This window comes from Lipotes vexillifer, unplaced genomic scaffold, assembly GCF_000442215.2.
Source record: "Lipotes vexillifer unplaced genomic scaffold, Lipotes_vexillifer_v1.1 scaffold911, whole genome shotgun sequence".
Lineage (NCBI taxonomy): Eukaryota > Metazoa > Chordata > Mammalia > Artiodactyla > Lipotidae > Lipotes > Lipotes vexillifer.
The window spans coordinates 1,963,597-1,974,775 of NW_006781377.1; the positions used below are offsets into that span (position 1 = coordinate 1,963,597).

Sequence of the window (11,179 nt, forward strand, 5' to 3'; positions counted from 1 at the left end):
TGAGACCCCGAGGTTTCTGTGACCACATCTCAGTCCCTCATCTGCGAAAACAATGTCACATCTACCCTCCACACTCCACGGGGTAGTTGGAGGAATTCAGTGACAGTATGAATGTTAGAGGGCTCTGAAAAGCACAGGACAATATACCACTGCCAGCTGCCACTACCATCGGCAATTTTGTGAGTTAGAGAATCTCGCCTTACAATTTCTTGCTTTCCTTCTGTTTCCAATAAGAGATGTGTGTCTGCTTCACACCTGAACTAGATCACTTTAGCAGAACAACACATATTTTAGTTCTTACTAAGAGCACATCTATGGTTTTGTCACGTGTCCTCTCAGGGAGGAAATGTCTCCTTCCGTTCATCCAGTCCTCGCTTTACTGAGCACTTATTATGTGCCGGCTCTTACCTGTCTGGGGGGCATGGAGGTGGCTTAAGTGATATAGGGAGGACAGGTTAGGGTCTTGGTCAGAGGAATCCTCCCTAAGACAGCAGTCTCTGAGTTAAGTTTTAAAGGGTTAGTAGCCTTAACTTAAGGTAATCTCCTGGGTGTAAGGGGCATGAGACCCCTTCGCCTGGTGGATCATCCATTCATTCACATCTGTCTGTCAAGTGCTGGCCTAGGCTCTGCCACGCTCCCACTGGGTACCCACCCAGGGTCGGTGAACCAATTCAGAGTCTGGCAGCTGCTGCTAAAATTCCTTCACGCTGCATTCTTTCTTGTAATTTGAATTCTTCCTACCCCACCAGAGAAGATTTTCAGAGTGGAGTATTCCAACGGAGTGAAACCCTTCCGCCCTGATCTGTTCCTGGAAACAGCAGAGGAAAAAGAGCTGGAAGTGAGTATATCTCCCTGCATGGAGTTTTTCTGGGCCTCTGCAAGAGGACCACAGACTTGGTGGATTAACACAACAGAAATGTATACGCTTACAGTTCTGGAGGCCAGAAGTGTGAAATGAGTTGCCAGAAGGTCATGCTTCTTCCAGAGGTTCTAGGGGAGAATCCATTCCTTTCTCCTTCCAGGAGCTTCTGGTGGCTACTGACATTCCTTGGCTTGTGGCCACAATGCTCTAATCTCTGCTTCCAGGCCACATTCTCATCTTCTGTCTGTCTAATCTCCCTCTATTTCCCTCCTATATAAGGATACATGTGATTACAATCAGGCCCATCAAGATAATCCAGATTATCTCCCCATGCAAGACCCTTAACTTAATCACATCTGCAAAGACCCTTTTTCCGAATAAGGTAACTGGTTCCAGGGGTTGGGACACACCCTTGAGAGCCGCTATCAGCCTACCATACTCCCAACTCAGGAAGGAACTCAAGTACACATTACATTCTCGATTTTTAGGAGCTAAAAGAGCAAGATTCCATGTGATACCCATATTAAGCTTATAAATACTACCTCCTGATTAAAAAATAAATATGCCAACATCTAGAAACAATAGAGAAATGTACTTTCACTCTTTCTATCCTTCCTCTGAAGAAAATGGAGATTTCCTCCGTATTTGCTTAATTTTTTTGTAATCCCTCACAAAGGCCTTTAAGGCCTGTGGGAAAAAAAATTCTAATTTTTTTTTTAGAATTTTATCTGAGTTTTTATAATCCAGAAGATGGTAAGTAAATGTTTAAAAAATATTTATGGTCGTGGGGCTTCCCTGGTGGCGCAGTGGTTGAGAGTCCGCCTGCCGATGCAGGGGACGCGGGTTCGTGCCCCGGTCCGGAAAGATCCCACATGCCGCAGAGCGGCTGAGCCCGTGAGCCATGGCCGCTGAGCCTGTGCGTCCGGAGCCTGTGCTCCGCAACAGGAGAGGCCACAACAGTAAGAGGCCCGCGTACCGCAAAAAAAAAAAATATATATATATATATATATATATATTTATTTATTTATTTATTTATTTATTTATTTATGGTCGTTAAAAAAATTTTTTTAACTTTTGTTCCTTGCAGGATAAAGATAAAAATATTTTGCTTTAATTTGCAAGCAACCTGCCAGATGCGGTTATGGCCAGACTCTGCTGGGCATGAATGGGCCATTTTTACTTCTCTCTCTCTTTTGCAGCATTAAAGGCAGGTTGTACCCAGGGTTCTGAGCTACATCTGTTTCTATCCTTGCTTCTCCTCATGCCTTCCTTTCCTCCTGCTTTTCTGGATCCTGGGATTCCTCCCCACACATCAGCATCTCTCTTCTCAAACCCTCCTTTCTAGCCTGAGTGTATCCACATGTCGTTTACAACCTCTTTCACCAAAGCATCCTCCTCATCAGTTCACTCGTGTGGCTGGATGGTTCTGGAATTGGATATGAGGAATTCGACTGCATTATCTAGTAGCTGGTTCCAACAGAATACAGGCCCGAAACTCTAAGACTTGGCAATGCCTGAAGAGCATCTGCTGTTTCACGGGTGGTGCCGTTATCAGCCCATTTGTCAGTGCTTCTGTCCCTTCTTTGCTAAGGCATCAGCCAGCAGATCGTTTTCCCAGGCAGGAGCATCACCTAGTGGTGAATACAGGCAACCACGGTTCCATACTGTGGTCCTGTCCCTCCCCAGGGACTCTCATTAAGGCAAAAGAACGCAGGCAGGGACTGTATCTAGTACCATTTGTGATCCTGTTTGGGGTCAGAGTGAAGAACAAACTTTATTATTTAAAACAAATGGTTTTCACCATGCTTTTTGATCCCGCAAAAGCTGCAAACAAGTTGTATCAAACGAAAGGTGGTTCCACAGGCTTCCTCGCATCTCCCTCTCCCTCCGTACCTCCCCTTCCTCGCTTCTCTTCACCGCAGCTGGGCATTGCATCACCTGGGGAAATTAAAAATGTATAGATTAGTGTCCTTTGGCCATGCAACATCTGGGACATACTTATGCTAAAGAAACTATTCATTGTTTATCTGAAATTCAAGTTTAACTGGGTGTCCTGTATTTCTATTTGCTATATCTGAGAACCCTAACAAGGCCCCTTCCCAAACCAGTTAATTTAGAATCTCCCGAAATCATAAGAAGTTTTGTGAACGCTCCCCAGGCGATTCCACGGTCAGGCATGGTTGAAAACTAACGTCATAGAGCCTCATTCATTTAGAGTCACTTGCTTCGTACTCACAGAGCCCAGCTGTTTATTGCCATCCCCCGCACAAAGCCTGCAAACGTCCGTCCGTAAAGCATTTTGTCTCTGCCATCAACCCCACCTGGTCCAAATCAGTATCTCCGTTTTCCTTAGTTTAGGATCGAAGGGAAGGGTGAGGCAAGGTAGTGCAGGGGGCAGTGATTGAGATACACCACAGGGAGCCGGGCCGTTTCATCCTCGTTGTCAGAGTTGAGATGTTTTTAAAATAGTCCCTGCTTTGGTTACTCCGATCCCAGAACAGAATAGGATAGGATACCACCCTCTAAGCTGATTCACCTCTTCATTCATTTATTCATTCATTCATTTTTATTGAAGTATAGTTGATTTACAATGTTGTACCAGTCTCTGCTGTACAGCAAAGTGACTCGCTTATACACATATATATTCTTTTTTTCATATTCTTTTCCATTATGGTTTATCACAGGATGCTGAATAAAGTTCCCTGTGCTGTACAGTAGGACCTTGTAGTTTATCCATTCTAAATGTAATTGTTTGCATCTACTAATCCTACGCTCCCAGTCCATCCCTCCCCCTCCCTGCCTGCCCCTTGGCAACCACAAGTCTGATCTCTATGGCTATGAGTCTGTTTCTGTTTTGTAGATAGGTTCATTTGTGCCGTATTTTAGATTCTACCTGTAAGTGATATCATATGGTATTTGTCTTTCTCCTTCCGACTTACTTCACTTCCACCTCTTCTTTCTTCCAGGTCTATCTGCTTGTCAAAAACTGCTGGGAGGAAGATCCAGAAAAGAGGCCAGACTTCAAGAAAATTGAGAATACACTGGCCAAGATATTTGGGTATGGCTGAAATTTTTACTTTTCCCTTCTAATTTCAGATTTTTCTAATAATAGCTGACATTCTGTGGCAGCTAAGTATGAGAATGTCTTTTCTAATGAAAAATCACAGACTACAATACCTGTCTCAAAAAAATTAAAATGGTATGGAGAGGAACAGACCATTTTCTTGGGGGAATAATCACTTGAAACGTTAAGTACTGTACTCAAGGGCAAAACTTGCCTGATTAGAAAATAAATTCTGACTGCTCTGTTAAAAATATAGTTCCCTGACCCTTCTGCAGGTAATTAGGATTTAGAAGTCTAGTACAAATCTGCACAAAACCCTGGATAATTCTGAAGATCAAAAAGTTTCTTACAGTTTTAAAATCTTAATATCAGCAACTTTGGCCTTAAGCACTTGAGCCATTAATCAGATTATAATTCAGGATCAAAAAAAGTCACATACGGTTATCCAGTAAGACTGAATTTTAGATTTCCCATGTTTTCAGTTAGATACAATGCAGGGTGAGAAAAATAGCTCTGAGGTAAGAGTTAGGAGATCTAGTTTCTAGGCTAGGATCTAATAATAGCTAGTTGTGGGACACTGGGCAAAACACCCGAACTGGGTATCAATTTTGTTGCTAGTAAAATTGGAATGAAAAAGATGATTTCTGCAGTTCCTTCCAGCTCTTTCTGTAGTTCTCATCAAGTCAAAGACACAGATACTTACTGAAGCTAATTTAATAAAGCCCAGGACTGAGATGGGGTAGAGTGAAGAAAATGAAAGTGTGGCCATTGATTGTTTGATCTAAATCGTCATATGTGGAAAAGGAGCAGGAAATAATAAATGATTTATTATTTTCATTCCTTCCCAGACCTGTTACTAAGAGCAGATGAGATTGTATGTGTGACAGATGAAATGTAAGCTTGTGAAGATGAAACTAGGCCCCTGATATTTAGCCTTTAATATGGTGGTTCTCAACTTGGCTGCACACTGAAATCACCTGGGGAGATTTTTAAACTACTGATGCCAGAGTCCTACCCTAGAGAGTCTGGTGTAATTGATCTGGGTGCAGGCTGGCTCAGGAGTTTAAATAAGCTCCTCAAGTGATTAAAATACACAGCCAAGGTTGAGGAAACTGTTTTAATTGAATCAATTCATCATGAAATAAGATAATCCATCCCTTACACCTGCTCCCTCACTCTTTCTACCCAACTAGACTCCATAATGGTTTCCGGTAAGAATCTCCTAGGGACCTTGTTAAATATTTCTCTTAATCCCAAACCTAGCAGTTTCCAGTCATATAGGCCTGTGATAGGACTCAGAAAAGAACTCAATTTTTAACAAACATCCCGCCCCACACCAAGGGGATTATGATGTAGTCCATCTTTTTGAGTACAGAAATGGCAACTTGTAATTGTTGTTGTGATAATGAAATGGTATGATCTATTCATCCCTTTGGTTGTGTCATGAACGTTGTCACCAATCCTCACAACAGCTGTGCAGGACTCAGTGTGCCTCCCGACTGGGCTCTGCACCTAGGCGTGTCACAGGATCACGAAAAGCTGCCATCTCATCTAAGTTGACTTGATCTAACAAAATACTCCAGAGTTAGGGCTTTTGCTCTAGGACCCTGACTCTGTCTGAGGAGATACTATATAAGGCTCAGCTTTAATTTTCTTGGTCCTTTTCTTATATTCCCCTTTATTGCAAGTTGCTCCTTATTAAAATTTTAGAAAATATGAATAAGCAAACAAGAAAGTAAAAACATCACCTGGTTTTTAATAGATGACCACCAGTTTTCAAAACTTAAAAATGGGATGATAATTTTTGCTGTTTTATAAACTGGCTTTTTTCACTTAATAATATAGAGGTAGCATCTCTGTGTGTATCACGATTCTAATTTGTGTTTAATGATATATTCATATTCCATCGTTTCATATTTTAACCACTTTTTGTTATACATTTAGGTTATTTTTAAATGTTTGCTTGTGAAGAATACTGTGGCTTTCTTTGTAGTTAACTTTCAGCACATGCATGATTGTTTCCTTCGGATAATTCTTAGAAGTAGGGTTGATGGGCCTATCGGCATAAGCATTCTTAAAGCTTATGACACATTGTACCAAATTTCCCTCCAGAAAGGCTGTAATGTATATTTTTCTTCCATCTTACCTACATTGATTACCATTGTGCTCACATTTGTTTTTCTTTTTTTTAAATGTTATTTCTATTTCTTTGATCCTTCCTCAGGTTAAAAATTTTTGCTATATTTGTTGGTCATTTTTATTCTTTCTTAGCTTAATTACCTGTTTATGATATTTGCCCATTGTTTTAATGGATGTTCATGTTTTCTTGATAATATGGAGACCTCTTCATCTATCACTACCTACAGCCTTTTCCATGACCAAAAAAATGAAACTTATATGGATACCTTGATCCGACGTCTACAGCTGTATTCCCGAAACCTGGAACATCTGGTGGAAGAAAGGACACAGCTGTACAAGGCAGAGAGGGACAGGGCTGACAGACTTAATTTTATGTTGCTCCCAAGGTAAGGAAGTCCTCCCGCGGACGTGATTTTCCAGACTCCACAGACATGCTCAGCCCTTAAGACTGAAAGCCAAAGCATATTTGTCTAGCATTGGTCTTCTCTGTATTTATATAGGATTGGTCCCTTTCGCATATTCTTCAACAGATTGTTGTGTTTAAAAATGCACGTATCCCCACTTTTACAAGCACTGCTCTAGATGTACTTGAACAATTTAATATGTACAGAACATGTATTTATCCTGGATGCTAGTAAATAAATAAGAACCATACTGTATTAGGGGTTGTGACAACATTATTTAATCTTTTATGTATATAAAGCCATGTTTTAGAGTGGTTTCTATCAGTCTTATTTTACTTCTATGACACTGTGAACTAAAGAAGAAGAATTTTTAAAAATCAAAGGTGAAGAAAGAGACCAAAAAATTTGTCTGTTTCAATAATAAGCTATAGGTAAAATCTCTAAACCTTCAGAAGTAAACTGCTCACCTTCAGACTGAGTTGGAGTGTATTAAAATAAATGATGCTATTTCCCACCAAACATTTTAATTTAGTGCTGATTTAAATATAACATGCTGTTACTTAGTGCATTTTAGTTAAGTTTATATTGCACAGTAAAATATGAGAAAATACATTTTTAAAAAAATTCATGTACCTTGCTAAGTCTTGTCCTGGTTTGCACTGTCTAAATAGCTAGAAGAAAGAGGTTGTTTTCCAGTGGCTGTGTGGTGCCATGGGAGGAGCATGGACGGTAGAGTTAAAGTGACCTGGGTTCCAGCATCTCTTGGCCACTTCTGCTAAGTCTGGGACCTTAGGCCAGTCACTGTCTCTCCCCAGTCCAAAAATGGAAATTAAAGTTTTCCTACAGAATCTGTGAGCTTTAAGGCATTTTCAGGCACTAAGTGTTAGTTTCTTTGCTTTCTTCTGTCTTCCTCAAAGTAGAGGCCAAATTACAAGAAGTGGGAGCATCTTTAGTGGAGAAGGTATGGTCCCACTCTCCCCAGGTGTCTCATCACACAGGCATCTACGGGCTGATCTCTATTTTGTGAAACAATATTACAACCATGACAGAAGAGAAAGAAATTAAGGATGAAATCCCAGTTTAACGTTTTATAAGTGTTGGTCCTCAGGTAATAACTAAGAAATGTTAAGATAAGCAGGAAATTAAAATGTGAACAGCTGGGAAATAGGTTGGACCAAGGGACCCACAGCTGTCACAAGTGAGAGGTAATGTTCTCTGCTCAATGAATGATAAACTGTCCTCTTAGATTAAGGATAAGCGAGGCAGTGTCACATTGGGTGAAATCATGGAAACTGAGGTCAGCTAGGCCTGACTTCAAATCATGGTTCCACCACCTCTTGTGATCTGCAGCCTTGGACAAGTTACCTAAACACAGCAAGCCTCAGTTTCCCATCATAGGCTGGCTCAAAGAATCCTCTAAAATGATGTGCACAATATAAGGTACTTAGCACAGTGTCTGTAACGTCAATGGTTGTTATTACTATGCATAGTAGTTACGACTTTTATATATTACTTGCATTAATTATTATTTTATTTTGAACCCATGCTCATTGAGCATATCAGCTCTACGTTAATAAAGGAATGATTTTGAGCTCATATGAGTTGTTTTCTAAATAAAGAAATAGTTTCTCTTCTACAAGCCTGAATGAGGAGGTAGGAGTTGCACACATGCCCTGTTCAGCCATCTGGCCCTGAAGAAAGCCTAATGCAGAACCCATGTGCCCTCAGCCTGGCACTGGTACCCTGGGCATAGGCTGGAGCCCTTATTATTCACTCTAGAGATGGCAGTTTCTCTTAGTGCTCTGTGAATGTTTTTTATATAATGCATCAGTCCTTGCCTGGCCTTTCATGCTGAGCTGTGACAAAAACAACATCCTGATGATTTAGCTGCCTTCCCAGCTTTTTATCACTGATGGTTTTAACCAATAATGACACTCACGATTTGAAACAGCTGGCTCAGCACTGTGGATTTTTTTCCTACCCTTGGTTCAGTGTGCCATGTTGACCACTAGACGGGAGGTGTTCCTGTTGGATCACCAAAGATTGTAGAGCAAGGGCTGCAATACACAGTGACTTACAGCGCAAGTCACTTTGATCATTTATATACAAGTTCTTTATATTTGCAAAAGAAAACTAAAATATACATGCATGATACCTAGAAGAATCCAAAATAAATATTACAGCAAAATTGTAAATAAGTTGCAGGTAGGAGCCAGATACTACTTAGACACTTATTTCACAGTACTCCTTGGGGTTTTGAAACAGGTTAAAATGGAAGTTTTTTCTACCTATGGAAAAGACTACCTACCTGTGGGAAGCACTAAGACACCTACTCTGTATACTGTGTCAGCAAAAACCTGTTATCAAAGTTCACCAGGTTAAGTCATAGCCCTTCCTTCATTTATCCACCAACATTAGTTTCTCTCTCAGGTAACATACTATTTTCTAAGCTCATATGACTTTTCAGCTATAGGCAGTAAAATGAAGGGCAAAGATGGCGAAATATCCAGTCTTATCATTAGTCTACGTAGCCTCCAAATAATCTGCAGTCTTCTACGGGGCACGTAAAGAACCAGCACCCCAGACGCGCCCCTGCGAATCTAACCAGCCACACGGCAGGGATGGTTTTCAAGTTCCCAAATTTCATCATCGTACCAACTGAAAGGACCTCCCTTGTTGCTCTGAAGGTTTTCTAAATGAGTTTTGGGAATGCTTGTGGTTCATTGGCTGCCTGTTTTCCAGGAAAGTGCCAGACCTTCTTCCTTTACTACAGCCAGCACACCTCCAAATCTTCCCCGTCACCCCGAGGATCCGAGGCCTGGGTTGTGCAGGAATGTGATGCAATTAAAAGGCTGAAGGGTGGGAGTTACTGAGTTCCAGCAATGGCTCTGCCCTCAGTGGCTCTGGGACCTTGTGCAAGTCATACTTTTTTATTTGGTTGGGTGTTTTTGGCTGCACCGTGCAGCTTGTGGGATCTCAGTTCCCTGACCAGGGATTGAACCCAGGCCCTGGACAGTGAAAGCATGGAGTTCTAACCACTGGGCAACCAGGGAACTCCCCATACTTTCTTTTTAAGCCTCAGCTTTCTCATCTGGAAAAGTAAGGGATTTTATGACCTCTGTCGTACCTCCCAGCTTGCAGACGGTCCATACTCTGGTCCTTTACCAAGTGATCCCAAAGGCAGACAGGGAACACGCAGCCTCATGTCAGCACCCCTCCACCCCATTTACTCAAGGAAAAGGCAACTTGGCACATAAAGGAAGTGTGGCATCTCTTCTTGTGGTTCTTCTCTCTTAATTCTGAGTCTAATATACTGCCCTTTATGTCTGTTCAACAGAGATATTCTAAGTTGCTTCTATTTCACTTGTGCAGTTTTAGCAGAATTTTAACTTGTTTACGTGGTAATTGATGTTGCTTTTTAAAGGACCCAGTTCTGCTCCAAAATGTTTCAAATAAATCCGGGTTCAGAATATATCAAAATTCATTTTAAATACATTATTTCTTCATAGTGATATTAAACAAGGCCGTGTTAAATATGCCAGGGAAGTAAAACTATATACTGATGAGAAAGTCAGATCTGATAGCTATCGTGAGTCAAGCTCTTACATCAATGACACACTCCTTCTCGGCTTCTGGATGTAGAGCTCTATCTAGAAGAAGCTATCAATAGAGAGGTAAAAAGTGAGCAAGGATTAGGATTGTGTAGGTATTACAGTTATGTGTACATGTATATTAGTGTTATAATCAAGTTTTAAATTAATACTGAACCTCCTATTCATCTGAGGTCAAATACATGTGTTACGTGTGTGTGTGGTATACTCATACATTTGGTATATGCAAACTATCTTTGCTTCCTAGCCACACAATTCACTGGAAATCCCCAATTTTAGAATTCCTGGTGGACAATTAGTACAGCCTCAAAGATTTCTGTAGGGGAAGAAGAAATTTGCTGAAATTGAAGGCCTTGTTTTTTGCTTCCTCGTCTAGGCTGGTGGTCAAGTCTCTGAAGGAGAAAGGCATCGTGGAGCCTGAACTATATGAGGAAGTTACAATCTACTTCAGTGACATTGTGGGGTTCACCACCATCTGCAAGTATAGCACCCCCATGGAAGTGGTGGACATGCTCAACGACATCTATAAGAATTTTGACCACATCCTCGATCACCACGACGTGTACAAGGTAACCGCTTCACCTAATAGGCTGAATGATGGCTCAGCCCCAGGTCAGCAGAGCCAGAATTGGTTGTTTCTGTTATTACAGTCCTCCGTCGCTACCCACTAGCCCCTCTGCCCCAGGATTGGTTCCCCAGATGCTCAAGTCCCTTGTATAACATGGCATATTTGCATGTGACCTACGTACATCCCCATGTACTTCTCATCTCTAGATTACCTATAATACCTAATACAATGTAGATGCTATATAAATAGTTGCTGGAGTGTGGCAAATTCAAGTTTTACTTTTTGGAACTTTCTGGAATTTTGTTTAAATATTTTTGATTCATGGTTCGTTGAATCCACAGTGTGGAACCTGGGTACAGAGGCCAGCTCTACTCAGGTCTTGTCCTTTGTAATTTAAGATTTAATGAATTAGTGGTTGAATCTGAGCTAAAAGTGAAGGGAAGTGGAAGAATAAGAAGGGTCTCGAAATGACCTTGTGACTTTAAGGACCAATATGAAAAAGACAACGTACAGTCCAGCAGGAATTAATTT

General features: G+C 41.1%; 1 protein-coding gene across 1 annotated transcript in view; it reads left to right on the forward strand.

Moving 5' to 3' along the window:
• The window catches only part of GUCY2C (guanylate cyclase 2C), a 70,499-nt gene that overhangs the window by 46,568 nt on the left and 12,752 nt on the right, over window positions 1–11,179 (forward strand). Inside the window, exons 19-22 of the mRNA XM_007454632.1 lie at window positions 750–838; window positions 3,829–3,920; window positions 6,293–6,451; window positions 10,457–10,649. Of these exons, the coding sequence (XP_007454694.1) occupies window positions 750–838; window positions 3,829–3,920; window positions 6,293–6,451; window positions 10,457–10,649 (533 nt within the window). The remainder of the gene's footprint in view (window positions 1–749; window positions 839–3,828; window positions 3,921–6,292; window positions 6,452–10,456; window positions 10,650–11,179) is intronic.